The sequence below is a fragment of the Oncorhynchus tshawytscha genome, linkage group LG03, assembly GCF_018296145.1.
Source record: "Oncorhynchus tshawytscha isolate Ot180627B linkage group LG03, Otsh_v2.0, whole genome shotgun sequence".
NCBI classification, from domain to species: Eukaryota; Metazoa; Chordata; class Actinopteri; order Salmoniformes; family Salmonidae; genus Oncorhynchus; species Oncorhynchus tshawytscha.
In genome coordinates, this window is record NC_056431.1 from 635,623 (window position 1) to 660,110 (window position 24,488).

The following is a 24,488-nucleotide window of genomic DNA, read 5'->3' on the forward strand; positions in this document are numbered from 1 at the left end:
GATCTTATATGTTGTATTCTATGAGATAATATCAGTCAGTTAACGTGACCTTTATGAATTATGAAGCCTTTATGTGCTTGTTTTGAGATATATATATATGTATTATAATTATTTAAAAAATTGTACTAATACACAGTTATGGTACAACCCATTGCGCATTAAATGTGTAACGCAGCCTTAAAAGGATGCTGTTTCTGTAATCTGTATGGTGCCATAATCAACACTGTTCACAGTTTGTGATGTTTCATATACACTGTAATGGCAGGTAATGCACCAGGATCTAATGCTGACAATGCACCATCTAAAAGTGCAACCGTACAAGAATGCATGCACATCTGGCCTCGTGTAAAGATCAAACAACTATTTTAAGAGTAGTGTTTTAGCAGTCTCACAATCGATATCCAGGAAGAATGAAAAGCCAAGTCACGTGTAATAATATCACCACTTCTCTCTTCCGGGTGTTGGCAGTCCGCTAACTGGGGTTGACTAGACAGTATAGAGCTTTTGTCAAATTTGACTTTTCGTAGCAGGTTAGGAGAATTTACACAGCATGTTAGGATAATTAACGTAGCACGTTAGGAGAATTAGGTTAATATTTGGAAAAAGGTCAGAGTGAGCTAAAATGCCAAAATAAATACACTTGACAAAAGCTGTAGCCTTTCTAGCCTTGACCTCTAACTGGGTGAAAGGTGATGAGAAGCGCTGCATACACCACGAGCGGAGCAACAACACAAACTACCGCAAGCGCCTTCCTCTACAGTCTAGTCTACAAAATAGCCGCAACATTATTTTTATTTTGAATGGACGAGCGAAAACAACTTTTCACATATCGGAATTTTCAGAATATCGCAAAATACTACGGTGAGTTTGCTTGTCGTGTTTGTGGGATTAAGCTGCTTCGATCGGACTGAAAACTGAAACGGACCTACATTCGAGCCGTGAAAACAATGCAAGGGGCCAACTATTTTATAGCTAGCTAGTGCACTTGTTTCTGCAGTAAGTAGAACTGACTTGCTAGTTAACTATGTTTGATCATATGGTTATGTAGCCAGAATTCATATGGTAATCAATTGCTGAGCAATTGTGCTATAAACGTGCTTATTAATGCGATTGGTACAAGGCTGCGCCGCCTCGCAAAAGATGGAATTTGATCTCGAATAATAAAAGTTGCATCTGGCCTGCGAGTCTAGCTAGCTGGGCAATTTTCATGTTTATGTGGAATTACTCTGATACTCCGATTTGGTTGTATGGTTTGTTAAACTTTGAAATCAATGGGTTTTGTTTTAAAGTGAAAAACCTGAGTCTCAGAGTAATTCCGTTACAATCTAAATCAAAGTAAATAATTTTAAAGGTTGTTCTATAAAAATGCAAACTCGGCTCCATAATTAATCGAATCAGATCTGATATTGCCAACTACTTTAATTATTTTTTAAATTGGCAAACTTAGGCATGACATGCCAACAACAAACGCAGACAAGCATTGTAATTTTGAATTCCACAAAGCGAATGTGGAAGAGGAACAAATTATTGTTGTCTATCAACAATGACAAGCCACCGGGTTCTGACAACTTGGATTGAAAATTACTGAGGATAATAGCGGATGATATTGCCACTCCTATTTGTCATATCTTCAATCTAAACCTACTAGAAAGTGTGTGCCCTCAAGCCTGGAGGGGAAGCAAAAGTAATTCCCAAGAATACGAAAGCCCCCTTTACTGGCTCAAATAGCTGACCAATCAGCCTGTTACCAACCCTTAGTAAACTTTTGGAGATGTTTTTGTTTTCGAATTAGAGGTTGATGCCTCTGGCATGAGTAGGTTAATGTTATGGAGATTGTACTCTTATTAGAGAAACGGTGAGAAAGACAGTTCCTCAGTTTAGGGTTCTTTAATGTTGATTGGAGATGAACAATGTTTGCAATTCTGTGCTATGTCACTCAGCTGGTATTATCCAATTAATTGTCCATTTATCCAAACAAGATGTGATCTGGAAATAACAAATATGAATACAATGGCATCAATACTAAGATAATGTACTGTAACGACCCTGGGTTTATAAGCGCGGAAATTGACCCTGCCGCACGAGCATGCTTTTGCGGCACAGTCGATAGCGCGCCTGACCTCGGGCTAGAAGGTCGAGGGTTCGAGACCTGCTCCCTGCTGTTTCATTACATACATTGATTTAGCAAAAACAAACAAGATATACAGCTCTCATCTGTTATACTAAACCAATGACTGAAACGAAAATACAAGTGGCTAGCAACATCAGACTAACCAGCTAACAAAATGTAGCTAAGAACGTTAGATAGCTAGCATAAAAACGAGACCCATAATGCTGTAAAAATTACAAAAATATTATTTAACTATTGACAACTTCGTCAGTAAAACAAGGGGAAAACATATACATTACTACCAGTTTTGGTTTTCACACACAGTGATTAATAAATTGTCCAGAAAGAAAATAATGTCCAAAACTGAGATTTGTGTTCACAGCAGTAGGTTGCCAGCTGCACTTGGTAATGAACTAAACACTCTGCCAGCTTGTGATAGCTGTGATGTCATCACTGTTCTTAAAGGGACAGGCTTTTTTTACAGTCTTTGACTAGATACAAGGCTGTTTTGCAGTAAACAAATTGACAACAGACTTTCAGCATGCTTATTGGGAAGCACAGCACTTGCACACATGACTGATGATTGGCTGTGATACATTTATGATCAAAAGTTTGTTGGGACTGTTTTGTTAGACTTTAGTGCGGCTTTTGATGTTATCGATCATAGTCTGCTTCTGGAAAAACGTATGTGTTATGGCTTTACACCCCCTGCTGTAATGTGGATAACCGAACACCGAGGGTGTAGTCCTCTCCAACATAATCCAGGTAGAATCAGGGATTCTCCAGGGTAGCCGTCTAGGCCCCTTACTTTTTTCAATTTTTACCAACGACATGCCAGTGTGTATGCGGATGACTGAACACTACAGCAGGTAGCCTAGTGGTTAGAGCGTTGGGCCAGTAAACGGAAGGTTGCTGGATCGAGTCCCCGAGCTGACATGGTAAAAATCTGTGTTTAGAAAATAAAGATGGACATGGTTTTAAAAGGTAGTGGTGTTACTTCATTCAGTACAGAAATTTGAAGTCGCTTCATTTAATTCACCCTGTCCTGCAGCTCAATTTACCCCATGGTATGTGGTGCCAAGAGACTACTTTTTGTGTGACAAGCTATGTTTTCAAAACTGTTTACATTAATTCTGATTATTTCCAGGGATACACAACATCCTGAAATATATATATTTTTTAGAATGAATACTATATTTCTCTTGAAAAATGTCTCAATTTACCCCACTCTCCCATAAAGTTAGCATGGTCCAAGATCCACAATTTAAAAAATATATATCTAAAAGTTAGACGAAAGTGGAGGATTGTTCAGTCCACACTTGGATTCGTAGAGTCTACCAGGCTAGGGGACAGTAAGTCTATGGCTAACCAGGTGTTTTGGTAATGTAGGTGACAACATAGCTAACCAAGTGTTTTGGTGGTGTAGGTGACAACATGGCTATCCAGGTGTTTTGGTGGTGTAGGTGACAACATGGCTAACCAGGTGTTTTGGTGGTGTAGGTGACAACATGGCTAACCAGGTGTTTTGGAGGTGTAGGTGACAACATGGCTAACTAACCAGGTGTTTTGGTGGTGTAGGTGACAGCGTGGCTAACCAGGTGTTTTGGTGGTGTAGGTGACAGCGTGGCTAACCAGGTGTTTTGGTGGTGTAGGTGACAGCGTGGCTAACCAGGTGTTTTGGTGGTGTAGGTGACAACATGGCTAACCAGGTGTTTTGGTGGTGTAGGTGACAACATGGCTAACCAGGTGTTTTGGAGGTGTAGGTGACAACATGGCTAACCAGGTGTTTTGGTGGTGTAGGTGACAGCGTGGCTAACCAGGTGTTTTGGTGGTGTAGGTGACAGCATGGCTAACCAGGTTTTGGGTGGTGTAGGTGACAACATGGCAAACCAGGTTTTTGGGTGCTATAGGGGACAACATGGCTAACCAGGTGTTTTGGTGGTGTAGGTGACAACATGGCTAACCAGGTGTTTTGGTGGTGTAGGTGACAACATGGCTAACCAGGTGTTTTGGAGGTGTAGGTGACAACATGGCTAACCAGGTGTTTTGGTGGTGTAGGTGACAACATGGCTAACCAGGTGTTTTGGTGGTGTAGGTGACAACATGGCTAACCAGGTGTTTTGGAGGTGTAGGTGACAACATGGCTAACCAGGTGTTTTGGTGGTGTAGGTGACAACATGGCTAACCAGGTGTTTTGGTGGTGTAGGTGACAACATGGCTAACCAGGTGTTTTGGAGGTGTAGGTGACAACATGGCTAACCAGGTCTTTTGGTGGTGTAGGTGACAGCGTGGCTAACCAGGTGTTTTGGTGGTGTAGGTGACAACATGGCTAACCAGGTGTTTTGGTGGTGTAGGTGACAACATGGCTAACCAGGTGTTTTGGAGGTGTAGGTGACAACATGGCTAACCAGGTGTTTTGGTGGTGTAGGTGACAGCGTGGCTAACCAGGTGTTTTGGTGGTGTAGGTGACAGCATGGCTAACCAGGTTTTGGGTGGTGTAGGTGACAACATGGTGAACCAGGTGTTTTGGTGCTGTAGGTGACATGACCAACCAGGTGTCAGAGTTCCCCACTGAGCGGACGTTCCAGTACCAGCATAGCCTGCCTCCTCTCCCTGTACCGTCTCTAGAGGGGAGCCTCACCAAGTACCTGGATGCAGGTGAGATGCCAGCTGCATGTGAGAAAGAGAAGCGCCGTTAGCATGGACCCTGGATGAAAATGTGTCTAGTTACTGAAATGTCTGTGTGTATTTTCCAGTGCGGCCGTTTGCTACAGAGGAGGAGTACCAGGTGACTGCAGCCGTAGTGAAGAGGTTTGGAGAGGGCATCGGCAAAGACCTGCACCAAAAACTACTGCAGAGAGCCAGGACACGCAGGAACTGGGTACACACACTCAACTAGAGGTCGACCGATTATGATTTTTCAACACTGATACTGATTATTGGAGGACCAAAAAAAGCCGATACAGATTAATCGGACGATTTTTATATATATATATATATATTTGTAATAATGACAATTACAACAATACTGAATGAACACTTTTAATTTAACTGAATATAATACATCAATAAAATCTATTTACTCTCAAATAAATAATGAAACATGTTTAATTTAGTTTAAATAATGCAAAAACAAAGTGTTGGAGAAGAAAGAAAAAGTGCAATATGAGCCATGTAAGAAAGCTAACATTTAAGTTCCTTGCTCAGAACATGTCAGGTAGACCTGAGGCATGGTCCTAGGGCTCAGGTCCTCCGAGAGAGAGAAATCATAGACTTAATTATAATATAATAACACACAGAAATACGAGCCTTAGGTCATTAATATGGTCAATTCCGGAAACTATCATTTAGAAAACAAAACGTTTATTCTTTCAGTGAAATACGGAACCGTTCCGTATTTTATCTAACGGGTGGCATTCATAAGTCTAAATATTGCTGTTACATTGCACAACCTTCAATACTATTTCATGATTATGTAAAATTCTGGCAAATTAGTTCGCAACGAGCCAGGCGGCCCAAACTGTTGCATGTACCCTGACTCTGCGTGAAATGAACGCAAGAGGTGACACAATTTCCCTAGTTTAATATTGCCTCCTAACATTCATTTCTTTTAACTAAATATGCAGGTTTAAAAAAAATATACTTCTGTGTATTGATTTTAAGAAAGGTATTGATGTTTATGGTTAGGTAACGTATGTGCTTTTTTCACAAATGCGCTTTTGTTAAATCATCCCCCGTTTGGCGAAGTTGGCTGTCTTTGTTAGGAAGAAATGGTCTTCACACAGTTCGCAACGAGACAGGCGGCCCAAACTGCTGCATATACCCTGACTCTGTTGCACAGAATGCAAGAGAAGTGACACAATATCCCTAGTTAAAATAAATTAATGTTAGCAGGCAATATTAACTAAATATGCAGGTTTAAAAATATATACTTGTGTATTGATTTAAAAAAAGGCATTGATGTTTATGGTTAGGTACACCATTGGTGCAACGACAGTGCTTTTTTCGCGAATGCGCTTGTTAAATCACCTGTTTGGCGAAGTAGGCTGTGATTCAATGATAAATGAACAGGCACCGCATCGATTATATGCAACGCATGACAAGCTAGATAAAATAGTAATATCATCAACCATGTGTAGTTAACTAGTGATTATGTTAAAATTGATTTTTTTTAATAAGATAAGTTTAATGCTAGCTAGCACCTTACCTTGGCTCCTTGCTGCACTCGCATAACAGGTACTAAGCCTGCCACGCAGTCTCCTCGTGGAGTGCAATGTAATCAGAGTCCAAAAATGCCGATTACCGATTGTTATGAAAACTTGAACTCGGCCCTAGTTAATCGGCCATTCCGATTAATCAGTCGACCTCTACACTCAACACACTGCACAGCTATAGAACCTGTGGGAACTGGTCACACACTATGCTCGACCCTGAGCAACTGTGAAAGGGAATCTTTGAGTGTTTTAAATACTGCAGTCATTATGGTGTCTCCCTGCATTGTTTCACCTTTATTCTGTGTGTTTTCCTGCAGTTGGAGGAGTGGTGGTTGGATGCAGCCTATCTGGAATTGCGTTACCCCTCCCAGTTGAATGTGAACTTCGGAGGTCCTGCACCCTACCTAGAGCACTGCTGGCCTCCTACAGAGGGAGTACAGCTACAGAGGACCAGCATAAGCATGTGGCACACTCTACAGTACTGGGACCTGCTTCGCACGTAAGATACTCACATTCAGTGTACAAAACATGGTTTTTCCATGACATAGACTGACCAGGTGAATCCAGGTGAAAGCTATAATCACTTATTGATGTCACCTGTTAAATCCACTTCAATCAGTGTATATGAGGGGGAGGAGACAGGTTAAAGAAGGATTTTAAACCTTGAGATAATTGAGACATGGATTGTGTGTGTATGTGTGTCATTCAGAGGTTGAATGGGCTTAGATAAAATATTTAAGTGCCTTTTGAACTGGGAGTCCACATTGGCCAGCATCCCTGTGTAACGCTTTCGACACCTTGTAGAGTCCATGCTTCAACGAATTGAGGCTGTTCTGAGGGCAAAAGGGCATGCAACTCAATATTAGGAAGGTGTTCCTAATGTTTTGTACACTCCGTGTATATATATGTATATATATATATGTACACACGTTACACACGCATCACATCACTACTGCTACCAGACTCTTCCGATTGCGACATAATGCACAATTTAAACACTTGCCCTCCAATCCCCCCCTTCCCCCAAACACGTGTTTTCATTTAACTATAAATTCTTCCTGTTATAGTTGTTTAAAATATTTATTCTATTCTACTGAGCCAGTTACTTTATGTTTATATTATTATATTTTATTTCTTATTGTTGTTCCGTTGTTGAGAAGGAACCTGCAACTAAGCATTTAGTTGGACAGTGTCCCTAAACACATACGTTCTGTACACACTCTGACTGTGTGGTCCCCGACAGGGAGAGGCTGGACCCTCATAAAGCTGGTAATGTGGTGTTGGATATGGACCAGTTCAGAATGCTGTTCTGTACATGTAAAGTTCCTGGAGTCACCAAGGATACCATCATCAACTACTTTAAGACAGGTAGGTGCCCCCCCCTACGACACCGCCATGCAATATGATGTTTGTGGTTTGTTTTTGTGTGTAGTACTCTGTTATTTATTTAGGTGTGTTTATGTGTGTGTGTGTGTGTGTGGATGTGTGTATTGATTACTTTAAGACATGAAGGTCAGTCAATCTGGAAAATTTCAGGAACGTTGAATGTTTCTTCAAGTGCAGTCACAAAAACCATCAAGCGCTATGATGAAACTGGCTCATGAGGACCGCCACAGGAAATGAAGACCCAGAGTTACCTCTGTTGCAGAGGACAAGTTCATTAGAGTTACCAGCCTCAGAAAATGCAGCCCAAATAACTGCTTCACAGAGTTCAAGTAATAGACACATCTCAACATCAACTGTTCGGAGGAGACTGCTTGAATCAGGTCTTCATGATTGAATTGCTGCAAAGAAACCACTACTAAAGGACACCAATAAGAAGAAGAGACTTGCTTGGGCCAACGAAACACGAGCAATGGACATAAAACCGGTGGAAATCTGTCCTTCGATCTGATGAGTCCAGATTTGAGATTTTTGGTTCCAACATTTGTGTCTTTGTGAGATGCAGAGTAGGTGAACAGATGATCTCTGCATGTGGGTTTCGGTTTAGACTTCCGGCGCCGACAGAGATGGCCGCCTCGCTTCGCGTTCCTAGGAAACTATGCAGTTTTTTGTTTTTTTACGTGTTATTTCTTACACTAGTACCCCAGGTCATCTTAGGTTTCATTACATACAGCCGAGAAGAACTACTGAATATAAGATCAGCGTCAACTCACCATCAGTACGACCAAGAATATGTTTTTCGCGATGCGGATCCTGTGTTCTGCCTTACAACCAGTGTAACGGAGTGGATCACATGCAGCGACCAAAAAAAAAAACGACTCAGAAAAAGAGGGAAACGTCTGCATGTGGGGTTCGTCTGCATGTGGGGTTCCCACCATGAAGCATGGAGGAGGAGGTGTGATTGTGTGGGGGTGCTTTGCTGGTGACATTCAGAGATTTATTTAGAATTCAAGGCACACTTAACCAGCATGGCTACCACAGCATTCTGCATCGATACGCCATCCCATCTGGTTTGACTATAATTTGTTTTCAAAAGGAAAATGACCCAACACATCAGGACAATGACCCAAAATAAGGGCAATTTGAGTAAGGAGAGTGATGGAGTGCTGCATCAGATGACCTGGCGTCCACAATCACCCGACCTAACCCAATTTAGATGGTTTGGGATCAGTTGGACCGCAGAGTGAAGGAAAAGCAGCCAACAAGTGCTCAGCATATGTGGGATCTTCTTAAAAACTGTTGGATAAGCATTCCAGGTGAAGCTGGTTGAGGGAATACCAAGAGTGTGCAAAGCTGCCATCAAGGCAAGGAGTGGCTACTTTGAAGAATCAAATATAAAAATATAGGTTGATTTGTTTAACCTTTTTGGTTACTGCATGATTCCACATGTGTTATTTCATAGTTTTAATGTCTTCACTATTATTCTACAATGTAGAAAATTGTAAAAAAATAAAGTAAAACCCTGGAATGAGTAGGTGTGTCCAAACTTTTGACTGGTGCTGTATGTATTGATGTTTTTTCTGTGTGTGTTGTAGAGAGTGAGGGTCCATGCCCCTCCCATGTGGTGGTGATGTGTAAGGGGCGTTTCTTCTCGTTTGATGCAGTGTGTGACGGATACATTCTTACCCCTCCAGAGCTGCTCAGGTATTCTGGCCGGTGGATATTTAGGTATATTTGTGTGCGTCTGCATATATTTGCATGTATTTATGTGCCTTTGTGTGTGTGTGTGTATGTGTAGGCAGCTGACCCATGTGAAGCAGTGTTGTGAGGGGGAGCCAGCGGGAGATGGTGTCGCCGCTCTCACCTCAGAGGAGAGGACACGCTGGGCTAAGGTGTGTGTGAAGTTGGCTGTATAGAATGGACATCACCATGCCCTAAACCTCGCTCTCTCTCGCTCTCTCTGTGTCTGTAGGCCAGGGAGTATCTGATAGGTATAGATCCAGCCAATAAGACCATCTTAGAGATCATCCAGAGCAGTCTGTTTGTGGTCTCACTGGACGATGCTAAACCCTACGCTACTGCAGAGAACTACACACCAGTACGTACACACACACACACCACAGGCATCCATACCATCCTTAGTATGGTATAATCTGACCTTTGGCTTTTGCCCCCAGGTGACCCGGGAAGCGCTGACAGGAGACCCCACCATCCGCTGGGGAGACAAGTCCTACAACTCCCTCTCCTTCGCCGACGGAACCTTCGGATCTAATTGTGACGTGTGTTACTGTTTTGTAGAGAGAGAGATGATTGCTCCTATGTTAGCAGTAGTGTAATGATGTTTTGTTGTGAGTCTGCTCCTATGTATGGTAATTGCTGGTGTGTGTTGCAGCATGCCCCCTACGATGCCATGGTGCTGGTAACTCAGGGTTACTATGTGGATCAGCAGCTCAAAGCTACAGACGGCAGGTGGAAGGTAAATACTGTTTCTATTGAACTTATTTTCAGTGACTGTTGATGTTGTTTTCCCTTAATTCGAAGTGCTTTACTGGCCTGCTAAACCGGACACATAAGTATTGCTGAGTGTGAGACACTCCTGTTAATTTCAATTTACACCGAAGCTCACACCTGAGAACAACAGGATAAGGTGGCTCTCTATTATGCTGCCATGTATCAGGTAATAAACAGGTTAATTTCACTGTGAGTAAGCAACAGTATATTTGTTGATGTGTGTGTCAATGTAGGGCTCTGAGACGGTGCGGCCTATGCCTCTTCCTGAAGAGTTGGTCTTCACTGTGGATGACAGAGTCAGGAGTGACGTTGCACATGCCAAGCAACAGTACTTCGAGACTGTGAGCACACACACACACACACACACACACACACACACACACACACACACACACACACACACACACACATTCATGACTCTGCGCATCTCCCTGGTCGTCAGATTGGACCATCGCAGGTGTTGTGTTCATCACAAACACACCCTCACAGGCCCTTACTCTCCCCACCACACACACACAACTCTAATCTGTGTGATATTTGGTTTGACAGACACCTGTGTGTGTCTCCAGACTCAGGACTTGCAGGTGGTGTGTTATGCGTTCACCTCGTTTGGGAAAGCAGCCATCAAACAGAGGAAGCTCCACCCAGACACCTTCATACAACTTGCCCTTCAACTGGCTTATTACAGACAGCATGGGAGGTAATACCATCCATCCAGCCAGGGCTGGTTCTAGCCTTTTGGGGGCCCTAAGCGAGATTTCGTTGGGGCCTAAGCTAGGCCATGGGGTAGAGAGACATTATTTTCAGTTTTAAAGCTAATTTCTTGTAATTCTACACATTTTGCCGTGACTTATGCCATGTTAATGATGATAGAGTGAGTGACTAACAAAATCAATAGGGGCCCCCTGGAGGTCAGGGCCCTTAGACACCCTGGTCGGTGTTCACCCATGATTACAAGTTTAGATAGCTGGCTAGACTAACTTACCAATTCAAGAAATGTTAGAAGACATGGTGAATTGATTGACTGCCAGAGCATAACAAGAGAGAAATTGCTGGTGTAGAACCACATTTCGACCTTGTAACTGGTGTATTCTACTATTCTAACTCTCAAATAATAATAATTTGGAGTGAGGTTGAGGGCGGCCTGGGGCCCTAAGCAACGGCTTATATTCTCTTATGCTTGGAGCCTGCCCTGCATCCACTACCCATCCAATTAATCCATCCATCCACCCAACATTCATCCATCCATCCACCCACCCATCTATCAATCAACTTCATCCATCCTTCCTCTCCAATATTCTCTCCATAACTGATGATTGATGATAATCCCCCTTCCCAGGTTAGGTAGTTGCTATGAGACAGCGATGACCAGAAGGTTCTACCATGGCAGGACTGAGACCATGAGGCCCTGTACCCTGGAGGCACAGAACTGGTGCCATACCATGCTCCTCCCTGCAGCCAGCGTAAGTGTGAGAGTGTGTGTGTATCCAGTAAACGATTAGTTCTTCATATTTTGTCATGCCATACATGTAAATCTGACGACCAGGATACTTACACTCTGACTTTCTGTATGTCTCCCAGGCTGAGGCTAAGAGGAAAGCCCTGCTGCTGGCCTTCAACAAGCACAACAAACTGATGGCTGAGGCACAGAACGGAAAAGGTTTTGACAGACATCTCCTGGGCCTTTACCTGATCGCCAAGGAGGAGGGACTTCCTATGCCAGACCTTTTCACTGATCCACTGTATTCCAAGAGGTGTGTTTGTGTGTGTGTGGGTGTGTGTTTGTGTTTATGGTGTTTTGTAATTTGTGTGTGTTCTCTCTCCAGTGGCGGGGGCGGTAACTTTACCCTGTCCACCAGTCTGGTTGGCTACACCACAGTCCTGGGAGCGGTTGCTCCCATGGTGCACCATGGCTACGGGTTCTTCTACCGCATCGGAGACGACAGGTGGGGTAACACACCCACATACTGACCCCACGCAACATCATCTACAGTTTGACCAGTAAACACTCACACACACACACTGACCCCACGCAACATCATCCACAGTTTGACCAGTAAACACACACACATATCCACACACACTGACCCCATGCAACATCATCCACAGCTTGACCAGTAAACACACACTCACATCCACACACACTGACCCCACGCAACATCATCTACAGTTTGATCAGTAAACACTCACACACACACACTGACCCCACGCAACATCATCCACAGTTTGACCAGTAAACACACACACATATCCACACACACTGACCCCATGCAACATCATCCACAGCTTGACCAGTAAACACACACTCACATCCACACACACTGACCCCACGCAACATCATCTACAGTTTGACCAGTAAACACACACTCACATCCACACACACTGACCCCACGCAACATCATCCACAGTTTGACCAGTAAACACACACACATATCCACACACACTGACCCCATGCAACATCATCCACAGCTTGACCAGTAAACACACACTCACATCCACACACACTGACCCCACGCAACATCATCTACAGTTTGATCAGTAAACACTCACACACACACAAATCAAATCAAATTTATTTATATAGCCCTTCTTACGTCAGCTGATATATCAAAGTGCTGGACAGAATCCCAGCATAAAACCCCAAACAGCAAGCAAGGAAAAACTCCCTAGAAAGGCCAAAACCTAGAGAGGAACCAGGCTATGTGGGGTGGCCAGTCCTCTTCTGGCTGTGCCGGGTGGAGATTATAACAGAACATGGCCAAGATGTTCAAATGTTCATAAATGACCGGAATGGTCAAATAATAGTAGTCACAGTGAACAGTTCAGGGTTCCATAGCCCGCAAGCAAAACAGTTGAAACTGGAGCAGCAGCACGGCCAGGTAGACTGGGGACAACAAGGAGTCATCATGCCAGATAGTCCTGAGGCATGGTCCTAGGGCTCAGATCCTCCGAGAGAGAGAAAGAAAGAAAGAGAGAATTAGAGAGAGCATACTTAAATTCACACAGGACACCGGATAAGACTGGAGAAGTACTCCAGATATAACAAACTGACCCTAGCCCCCCGACACATAAACTACTGCAGCATAAATACTGGAGGCTGAGACAGGAGGGGTCAGGAGACACTGTGGCCCCATCCAATGATACCCCCGGACAGGGTCAAACAGACAGGATATAACCCCACCCACTTTGCCAAAGCACAGTCCCCACACCACTAGAGGAGATATTGAGTCAGGGGTCTGCCAGAGTGCCATGAGCTGATCACGCGCGCTCACGTGAGAGTTAGCTGCATTCCATTAGCTGCGTTCCATTGTTCCTCCAGCTGTTTGAAATTCTAGGGACAATTAGGAGGCCGGCGTCTTGTGACCGTAGCGTACGTGTAGGTATGTACGACAGGACCAAATCGGAAAGATAGGTAGGAGCAAGCCCATGTAATGCTTTGTAGGTTAGCAGTAAAACCTTGAAATCAGCCCTTGCCTTAACAGGAAGCCAGTGTAGGGAGGCTAGCACTGGAGTAATATGATCACATTTTTGGGTTCTAGTCAGGATTCTAGTAGCCGTATTTAGCACTAACTGAAGTTTATTTAGTGCTTTATCCGAGTAGCCGGAAAGTAGAGCATTGCAGTAGTCTAACCTAGAAGTAACAAAGAGTAACACACACACTGACCCAACACAACATCATCCACAGTTTGACCAGTAAACACACACACACACACACTGACCCAACACAACATCATCCACAGTTTGACCAGTAAACACACACACACACACTGACCCAACACAACATCATCCACAGTTTGACCAGTAAACACACACACACACACTGACCCAACACAACATCATCCACAGTTTGACCAGTAAACACACACACACACACACACACACACACACAGACACACACACACACACACACACACACACACACACACACACACACACACACACACACACACACACACACACACACACACACACACTGACCCCACACAACATCATCCACAGTTTGACCAGTAAACACACACACACACTGACCCCATGCAACGTCATCCACAGTTTGCCCAGTAAACACACACACACACTGACCCCACAAAACATCATCCACAGTTTGACCAGTAAACACACACACACACTGACCCCACACAACATCATCCACAGTTTGACCAGTAAACACACACACACATTCTGGTCAGATAACAGTTACTATTCCAGCTGTTTTCCGTGTCATCTAGTTAGTGCGGTCAAGGTGAGGTCAAAGGTGAAATTTAATAGTAGTAGTTAGAAAGTGCAGCTGTGTTGTTCCGTCCTCTCTATGATGGACAGATTTTCTAAAACCTTTACAAGTGTCCAGTATCTGACTTGTACTTCCTGTTTCAGGATCGTGGCTTCCTGTACAGCGTGGAAGTCCAGTCCAGAGACAGATGCAGAGACACTGTTCCAGAACCTGGTTACCTCCCTACATGAGATGTTACATCTCGCTACCACAGCTCAGCTCTAACACACACACACACACACACACACACACACACACACACACACACACACACACACACACACACACACACACACACACACACACACACACACACACACACACACACACACACACACACACACACACACACACACACACACACACACACACACACACACACACACACAGTTTGTAGATGGTAGTCAATAATAGTTTAGTTCTGCACAGATCAATGCAAAGGCACATTTATTGTTTTCTACATTTAAAAAGGAAAAATGTGTTATTTGTTTAAATGCAGCTCAACAAATGAGTTTATTTTGCACTTAGTGAATCATTCTCTGTGATTTTATGTAGCAGCTAGATCGGGGATTCCCTGTTTTCAAAATGTATAGATTGAATTTCCTACCACGATTCTGTTTAGATTTCATCTGTTTTTGTGTTGTGAGAAACATTTAGTGTTAACCCATGCCATGCACTGTACACCGCTAAGCTAACATACACATCCTAACTCTCCGTCACCATACACCTCCACTCTGCAGTGACCAGCATAGCATCGCGTCACCTGTCCCTGGTCATTAGTGATTCATGAATAGTATTCTTTTTCTATATTGATTGGCTTTTCCAGAAGAGTGACTGAGGCATAGATGTTCTTGGTTGGTTGAAATGACTCTTTTAGAACGTAACTGTTGTCATAGCTGTGAAATTGAGAAACAGAGAAACGGGTCATGTTGTCTTTGACTACCGTCTCACCTCAGGCCCCAAGGGTATTATATAAGGGCCCTACTCAATCAAAACTGTTTTCCAGTTTCCAGTCCAGTTTCCAGGGCAAGAAAAATGATTGTTTTTATGTTTTGCACATCAGTAGAGGATTATGCATTTGGCTGGATATGATCAATGAAACGGTGTTTGGGTGAGATGGAAGGAAACCCAAGTCAATTATAATGTGCCTTTTTGCTGTGTCCTTATTTTAGTCTGTCCCCAGAGATCTGGTTAGTGGTTTTGATTGAATAGCTCCCTAATTGACCGGACTTTTTAGACTTTAAGCTGCTGAATAGCTCTACCACTCCTATGCCAGATCCATAGGCTGCCGCCCTATGCTATATGCCATTTTATGTAGTAGATGTCTGTAATAATGAACATTCCTGTCACAATATACCCATGATACATCACGGTTTTGATGCTCGCGAACACGGCCATTGTGTTCATACCTTTCAGACAGTCTTGAGATTTTCAGCATGTTTTTTTGTTGTAAATGATAGAAAAGTGATAAAAGATGAGCGCTGCATTTGATTCACTCAACAAAATGAAAAGAAGCTGTTTTAATGCCTAAAGTAGTGAAAATGATGTAACCCACTTTACAGTAGGAAAATTATAGTTTTGACTTGGCTGACAATGTAAACTTGGAAAATGTTTTATTGAATATGAAAGTTGTTTAGTGTGATTGAACTGACAAATCAAAGTGATTGAATCATGTCATGAGCCCAAATATTCAAATAAAACATCTTTATTAATGATACCTGTTTACATAAGGAATAAAGTAATGCATACATACAGTACATACCCAAGTAGAGGTCAGTTAATTCAGTGCAACGTAGAAACAGGAACGTGGTTTGTATCAATATACTGTTAGTGCTTGAGCCCCAACCCTCAGGTGTGTGTGTGTGTGTGTATATCACTCAACATATTACCTACAGTTAAGGTAAACAAAATATTCAGGAACTCTTTGGTCCTTTTAAATACCTCAGGCACTTCCAGTAGCATGAGCATAGCACAGAGACAGTTTGGAAGGCCATATCTCATGATCATTTCAAAAATAATTCCTCTCAACATTAAAGGTCCAATGCAGCTGTTTTTATCTCAGTATGAAATCATTTCTGGGTAACAATTAAGTACCTTACTGTGATTGTTTTCAATTAAAAGGTTAATTTAAAAAATAAAAAAAATACTTCTTAGTGAAGACCAATTTCTCAAGCAAGAATCTTGCTAGGTCTGTCGGAGTGGGGAGGGGAAAACTGAAAACGAGCATTTATTGAGAGTTTGGAACTCTTTCTTATTGGTCTATTAACCAATGTATGCCTGGTGATGTCACCAGGCAGGCCAAAACTCCATCCCACCAAAGCAGGCAGAAATTTCAGGCGGGCTTTTCAAACAGCTCCTTACACTAAAAGGGCATTATCATCATTTTCACAATTTTAGAATCACCTTTATTCTCTCATAGTGTGGAAATATATAAGTTGGTATACAGATGACATACAGTGGATGTACAATGCAGAGCGATGAACAGAGTGCAAATGCAGTGTAGTGCAGTTATTTTGTGTAGTGTTATTCCAACCTGATAGTGTGGAAATATATAAAGCACAGGGAAATCTAGTTTTTGACTGCACTGGGCCTTTAAAGGAAAACTCCACCCAAAAACTATATTTTGGTATTTGTTTCATTAGACCATTGTGGACATGGTCCCAAATGTTTTGCTTGTCAGCACTCAAGTTTTCAAGATATGTAATTTTCAAAATACAGAAATCATCCCTGTATGATGCATTTTGCTTCCTATGATATGATGCAAAATGCATAATTTTATTTATCTAGGCAAGTCAGTTAAGAACAAATCCTTTACAATGATGGCCTAGGAACAGTGGGTTAACTGCCTTGTTCAGGGGCAGAATGACAGATGTTTACCTTGTCTGCTCAGGGATTCAATCTAGCAACCTCTCGGTTACTAGTCCAATGCTCTAACGACTAGGCTACCTGCTGCCCCATATGGGGATGATTTCTGTATATTGAAAGTTACATAACCTGGACTAATGAAATAAATACTAAAATATAGTTTTTGGGTAGAGTTTTACTTTAAGCCCAAAACAATTGAACAAATCAATGTAATAATCTGAATGTTGAGGATACACACTGCTTCAGCGTCTCATTGGCTTAGTTCTGTGCAGTTTACAGTAATGCGCAGACGTGTATATGTGTGTGTTCCATGTATTCATTTGGCACAGGCACTCTATGGTACAGATGTGATACTTTTTGAATAAATAACTGAAATACAGCACCACCACCTCTTCCTTTTATATACAAAATACCCCCCTGCACCCTCAACCCCTCCCTGCACACTCAGCCCCTTCCAGCAACCCCCTGCACTATCAGCCTCTCCCTCCCCCCATCCTCCCTCATTTTCTGCCATGGCCCAGCTGTGTGGTGACCAGTGAGTAGTATACTCCTCTCTGGGACAGTAGTTGTTGATGAGTGCCCTGCTCCACCACCACTCCCTTCTGGAAGACAGCGATCAGGTCAGCGTTCTGAATGGTGGAAAGGCGGTGGGCCACCACGATACACGTCCTGCCCTGTCGAGCCACATCCAGGGCCTCCTGCACCACCTGGGGAGGGAGGGAGAACAGAGACAAATACATCCAGTAGCTAAAACCTCTGTATCATGAATCCACAGAGATATACAGTTGAAGTAGGAAGTTTGCATACACTTAGGTTGGAGTCATTAAAACTAGTTTTTCAACCACTCCACAAATTTCTTGTTAACAAGCTATAGTTTTGGCAAGTCGGTTAGGACATATACTTTGTGCATGACAAGTAATTTTTCCAACAATTGTTTTCAGATGTAACGACTCTCCTCTTCGTCTGATGAGGAATAGGAATCATCGGATGGTAAGTGGTAAGCATGGTAAGTGTTCATAGTAAATTTGATTAACTAAACTGAACACTGAATGACCAAAAAAACAACAACGAGCGTGACCGCCACGAAACAGTCCTGTAAAGTGAAAAAACAGGAAACAACTACCCACAAACACAGGTGGGAACAGGCTACCTAAGTATGTTTCTCAATCAGAGGCAATGATTGACAGCTGCCTCTGATTGGGAACCATACCAGGCCAAACACCTAGAAATACAACACACAGAACAAAACATAGAATGCCCAACCCAACTCACGCCCTGATCAAACCAAAATAGAGACTTAAAAAAGGAACTAAGGTCAGGATGTGACAACAGACACACAATTATATCACAATATCACAATTCCAGCGGGTCAGAAGTTTACATACACTAAGTTGACTGTGCCTTTAAACAGCTTGGAAAATTCCAGAAAATGATGTCATGACTTTAGAAGTTTCTGACAGGCTAATTGACATTGTTTGAGTCAATTGGAGGTGTAACTGTGGATGTATTTCAAGGCCTACCTTCAAACCCAGTGCCTCTTTGCTTGACATCATGGGAAAATGAAAAGAAATCAGCCAAGACCTCAGAAAAACAATTGTAGACCTCCACAAGTCTGGTTCATCCTTGGGAGCAATTTCCAAACGCCTGAAGGTACCACGTTCATCTATACAAACAATAGTACGCAAGTATAAACACCATGGGACCACGCAGCCGTCATACCGCTCAGGAAGGAAGGGAAGTTCTGTCTCCTAGAGATGAACGTACTTTGGGCTAAACGTGCAAATCAATCCCAGAACAACAGCAAAGGACCTTGTGCAAATGCTGGAGGAAACTGGTACAAAAGTATCTATATCAACAGGAAAATTAGTTCTATATTGACATAACCTGAAAGGCCGCTCAGCAAGGAAGAAGCCACTGCTCCAAAAACGCCATAAAAAAACAGACTACGGTTTGCAACTGCACATGGGGACAAAGATCGTACTTTTTGAAGAAATGTCCTCTGGTCTGATGAAACAAAAATAGAACTGTTTGGCCATCATGACCATCGTTATGTTTGGTGGAAAAAGGGGGAGGCTTGCAAGCCGAAGAACACCATCCCAACCGTGAAGCACAGGGGTGGCAGCATCATGTTGTGGGGGTTCTTTGCTGCAGGAGGGACTGGTGCACTTCACAAAATAGATGGCATCATGAGGTAGGAAAATTATGTGGATATATTGAAGAAACATCTCAAGACATCAGTCAGGAAGTTAAAGCTTGGTCACAAATGGGTCTTCCAAATGGACAATGACCTCAAGCATACTTCCAAAGTTGTGGCAAAATGGCTTAAGGACAACAAAGTCAAGGTATTGGAGTGGTCATCACAACACCCTGACCTCAATCCTATAGAAAATTTGTGGGCAGAACTGAAAAAGCATGTGCGAGCAAGGAGGCCTACATACCTGACTCAGTTACAGCAGCACTGTCAGGAGGAATGGGCCAAAATTCATCCAACTTATTGTGGGAAGCTTGTGGAAGGCTACCCAAAACATTTAACCCAAGATAAACAATTTAAAGGCAATGCTACCAAATACTAATTGAGTGTATGTTAACTTCTGACCCACTGGGAATGTGATGAAATAAATAAAAGCTGAAATAAATCATTCTCTCTACTATTATTCTGACATTTAACATTCTTAAAATAAAGTAGTGATCCTAACTGACCTAAGACAGAGATTTCTTTACAAGGATTAAATGTCAGGAATTGTGGAAAAACTGAGTTTAAATGTATTTGGCTAAGGTGTATGTAAACTTCTGACTTTAACTGTATATATATATATATATACATAGTTTAACAGAACACAAACACGCACACACACACACACACACACACACACACACACACACACACACACACACACACACACACACACACACACACACCCACTCTCGCTCTCTGTGTCCAGTGCGGAGGTGGCCTCATCCAGCAGCAGGACTTTGGGGTTGCGGAGGATGGCTCTGGCAATGGCTATACGCTGCTTCTGTCCTCCTGACAACTGAGTCCCCTTGTCACCAGCTTGGGTGTCATACTTCTACTCAGGAAGATGGAGGGAAGAGGAGATGGAGGGAAAGAAAGAGGTTATCCTCGTCATCTCACACATGACATAACTCCTAGGGCTGGTTTTACGGACACAGATTAAGGCAGGGATTCAATTGACGATTGAGCTGATATGCGCAGCGTTTCCCATGAACGCGATCTCCGTGAACATCTGGGGGAAATGTATTTGAAAGGCGTATTGTTGGCTGTGTAGTGCTCTATAATGCGCCTTGCATCAAATCCCAGCCTAAAACTAGTCCGGGACTAACACACGTAGGCCATTTAAAATCTATTTTTAGTCTGGGACTAGGCCTAATCTGTGTGTGAAACCAGCTCATAACTTCTTTCAGTCCTACAGGTGGTAAGCCCTCAGAGTGAAAGACAGTTCACCCTTACACAGGGAACAGCACTAAGACAACATTACTCCAGTAATGACCTGCAGTGTTATCTCTGGCACGGCATCTGAGAGAAGCTGATACCACTATCAGTCTGTCTGTGGTTATCTGACCATGCAGCCACTATTAAGGTATTGGTGCTGATGTAGAGATCTCAAGAAACCAAACTTACAAAAGCAGAAGATGCTTACAGTAGTATTAGCAGTAGTGGAAGTAGTAGTAGTAGTATTGGTGACAGTAGTAGTATTAGTGACAGTAGTAGTACAGTAGTATTGGTGACAGTAGTAGCAATAGTAGTAGTGGTATTGGTGACAGTAGTGGTAGTAGTATTGGTGACAGTAGTAGCAATAGTAGTAGTGGTGACAGTAGTAGTAGTAATAGTAGTAGTAGTATTGGTGACAGTAGTAGTAGTAGTGGTGACAGTAGTAGTAGTATTGGTGACAGTAGTAATAGTAGTATTAGTATTGGTGACAGTCGTAGTAGTAATAGTAGTATTAGTATTGGTGACAGTAGTCGTAGTAGTGGTGACAGTAGTAGTATTGGTGGTAGTAGTAGTAGTAGTAGTGGTGACCGTAGTAGTATTGGTGGTAATAGTAGTAGTGGTGACAGTAGTCGTATTGGTGGTAGTAGTAGTAGTGGTGACAGTAGTAGTAGTAGTAGTAGTAGTGGTGACAGTAGTAGTATTGGTGGTAATAGTAGTAGTGGTGACAGTAGTAGTAGTAGTAGTAGTAGTAGTAGTAGTAGTGGTGACAGTAGTCGTATTGGTGGTAGTAGTATTGGTGACAGTGGTAGTAGTAGTGGTGACAGTAGTCATATTGGTGGTTGTAGTAGTAGTGGTGACAGTAGTAGTAGTATTGGTGACAGTAGTAGTAGTAGTGGTGCTAATAGTAGTAGTGGTGACAGTAGTCGTATTGGTGGTAGTAGTAGAAGTGGTGACAGTAGTCGTATTGGTGGTAGTAGTAGAAGTGGTGACAGTAGTAGTAGTAGTGGTGACAGTGGTAGTAGTGGTGACAGTAGTAGTAGTATTGGTGACAGTAGTAGTATTAGTGGTGACAGTAGTAGTATTGGTGGGAATAGTAGTTTTGGTGACAGTAGTATTGGTGGTAGTAGTAGTAGTGGTGACAGTGGTAGTATTAGTGGTGACAGTAGTAGTATTAGTGGTGACAGTAGTAGTATTGGTGGTAGTAGTAGTAGTGGTGACAGTAGTAGTATTAGTGTGTACCTGAGGCAGGTTGTCTATGAAGCTGTGTATGTTGGCAGCTTTAGCAGCACTCTGGATCTCCTCCATGGTAACTTTGCGTGTGTTGTCTCCGTAGGCGATGTTCTCTGCCAGACTACAGTCAAACAGCACGGGCTCCTGGGATACGATGCCCATCTGGGCCCTCAGCCAATGGATGTTCAGCTTCTTAGCATCACTGTTGTCCAACATCTGAGGAAGAAGAGCAGGAGGAAGAGTTAACATCAAAGTTGGATAATCCTCTAGTGTTTGTCATTTTATCAGTGGCCTTAGCAGGGCAATAACCTCCACATGAACACACAACTGCACTTTGAGCAGGATCATAACCCACAAGGTCTCAGTACAGTAGAGCCAGTATAGTAGAGCGTTATGAAGCAACAGTGTCAACATCCTGGCCTGTCAATCAGTAGGAGAATATTTACACAGTCACACAGGGAGACACATGAGGGCTCTATGTTTTCATGTATTTTTGCATATAAAATTCCAGCAAATATCTCACTGTCTGACTGGTGACAGTGGTCATTAAACATACAGTACATATAGCTTTAATAATCAATGTGTGTATACGTGTGTGTGAAAACGTTTGTGTGTGTGGGGGTTGGTTCTTTTATCCTTGTGGGGACCTAAAATCCCCAAAAGTCCCCATAAGGATAGTAAAACAAAAATTCTCCCTCATGGGACATTTCCCACATTCCCATCAGGATAAAGGCTATTTTAAGTTTAGGGGTTAGGTTTAGGGTTACAATTAGTGTTAGGAGTTAGGTTCGGGTTCGGATTATGGTAAGGGTTAGGAGTTAGGGAAAATAGGGTTTTGAATGGAAATTAATTTTAGGTCCCCACGAGGATAGAAGAACATAACGTGTGTGTGTGTGTGTGTACTCACCACTGTGCCCTGTAGTGGGTCGTAGAACCTCTCCAGTAATTGTATGGTCGTACTCTTCCCACAGCCACTGCTGCCCACCAGGGCTAGAGTCTGGCCCTTCTGCACCTTCAGCTCCAGTCCCTGCAGGACAGCAAGGTCTGGACGGGACGGGTAGTTGAACCTCACTCCCTGGAAACGCACGTTACCATCAAAGTGGTCCTGGAGGGAAGAGAGGGGGCAGAAGAACATCCTTTCATGAAATAATCTCCTGGCATGTACTATACAATCACTCCACAACTCTCCACTGTGATAACCACTGGGTGTGATGTGGTGTGTGTGTGTGTGTACCGGTGTTTCTCCCTCCTGTGAGCAGTTGTCTATGGCAGGTTCTCTGTTGATGAGGAACATAAGGTGAGATGCTGATATCTTGGCTTTGGCATAGTTAGGCGTGAAGGAGTTGGCCTCTCCTACTGCCATGGCTCCGTACAGCACTGCAGAGATCACCCTGGAGAGAGAGAGACAGAGAACAGGTTACGATCTATCTAACATGTATCTGAAAGGGATAGTTTATACTGCAGAGATCACCCTTTAGAGAGAGAGAGACAGAGAACAGGTTACGATCTATCTAACATGTATCTTAAAGGGATAGTTCATACTGCAGAGAACACCCTGGAGAGAGAGAGAGACAGAGAACAGGTTACGATCTATCTAACATGTATCTTAAAAGGATATTTCATGCTGCAGAGATCACCCTGGAGAGAGAGAGACAGAGAACAGGTTACGATCTATCTAACATGTATCTTAAAGGGATAGTTCATACTGCAGAGATCACCCTGGAGAGAGAGCGAGACAGAGAACAGGTTATACACTAAAAACAAATGGTTCTATATAGTGCCAAATACATTTTTTGGGGCTTGTAACCATCATGTGACCCAATGGCGTTCCAATTCATCCCAAAGGTGTTCGATGGGGTTGAGGTCAGGGCTCTGTGCAGGCCAGTCAAGTTCTCCCCCACTGTTCTCGACCAACCATTTCTGTATGAACCTCGATTTGTGCACGGGGGCATTGTCATGCTGAAACAGGAAATGGCCTTCACCAAACTGTTGCCACAAAGTTGGAAGAACAGAATCTTCTAGAATGTCATTGTATGCTGTAGCGTTAAGATTTCCCTTCACTGGAACTAAGGGGCCTAGCCCGAACCATGAAAAACAGCTCCAGGCCATTATTCCTCCTCCACCAAACCTTACAGTTGGCACTATGCATTTGGGCAGGACTGCCAGATGGTGAAGCGTGATTCATCACTCCAGAGAACAATTTTCCACTGCTCAATGGTGGCGAGCTTTACACCACTCCAGCCGACGCTTGGCATTGTGCATGGTGATCTTAGGCTTGTGTGCTGCTCGGCCATGGAAACCCATTTCATGAAGCTCCCGACGAACAGTTATTGTGCTGACGTTGCTTCCAGAGGCAGTTTGGAACTCAGTAGTGAGGGTTGCAACCGAGGACAAATGATTTTGCAGTTCCACTCGGCGGTTCCGTTCTGTGAGCTTGTGTGGCCTACCACTTCGCGG

The 24,488-nt window shown here is 43.1% G+C and overlaps 2 protein-coding genes across 4 annotated transcripts in view; one reads left to right on the forward strand and one right to left on the reverse strand.

Annotated features, from left to right (window-relative positions):
• Positions 1-443: 443 nt before the first annotated feature.
• Positions 444-16,244, forward strand: LOC112225585 (peroxisomal carnitine O-octanoyltransferase). 3 transcript variants are annotated; one of them, XM_042306966.1, is made up of 16 exons: positions 444-861; positions 4,649-4,768; positions 4,867-4,991; positions 6,642-6,823; positions 7,568-7,692; positions 9,303-9,411; positions 9,506-9,599; positions 9,680-9,805; positions 9,885-9,986; positions 10,100-10,183; positions 10,452-10,559; positions 10,788-10,918; positions 11,558-11,681; positions 11,800-11,972; positions 12,045-12,164; positions 14,590-16,244. In XM_042306966.1, exons 1-16 carry the CDS (start codon positions 801-803, stop codon positions 14,708-14,710), a joined length of 1,905 nt encoding a protein of 634 aa, XP_042162900.1. In that variant the 5' UTR covers positions 444-800; the 3' UTR covers positions 14,711-16,244. The 3 variants fall into 3 exon arrangements, with proteins under 3 accessions (XP_042162900.1, XP_042162904.1, XP_042162901.1); XM_042306967.1 differs by lacking the exon at positions 444-861 and adding an exon at positions 891-996; XM_042306970.1 differs by lacking the exon at positions 4,649-4,768.
• A 1,263-nt stretch (positions 16,245-17,507) lies between these two features.
• The window catches only part of LOC112225560 (ATP-dependent translocase ABCB1), a 33,993-nt gene continuing 27,012 nt past the window's right edge, over positions 17,508-24,488 (reverse strand). Inside the window, 6 exon segments of the mRNA XM_042306972.1 lie at positions 17,508-18,057; positions 20,139-20,140; positions 20,274-20,418; positions 22,041-22,247; positions 22,939-23,136; positions 23,266-23,422. Of these exon segments, the coding sequence (XP_042162906.1) occupies positions 17,851-18,057; positions 20,139-20,140; positions 20,274-20,418; positions 22,041-22,247; positions 22,939-23,136; positions 23,266-23,422 (916 nt within the window). The 3' untranslated portion in view covers positions 17,508-17,850.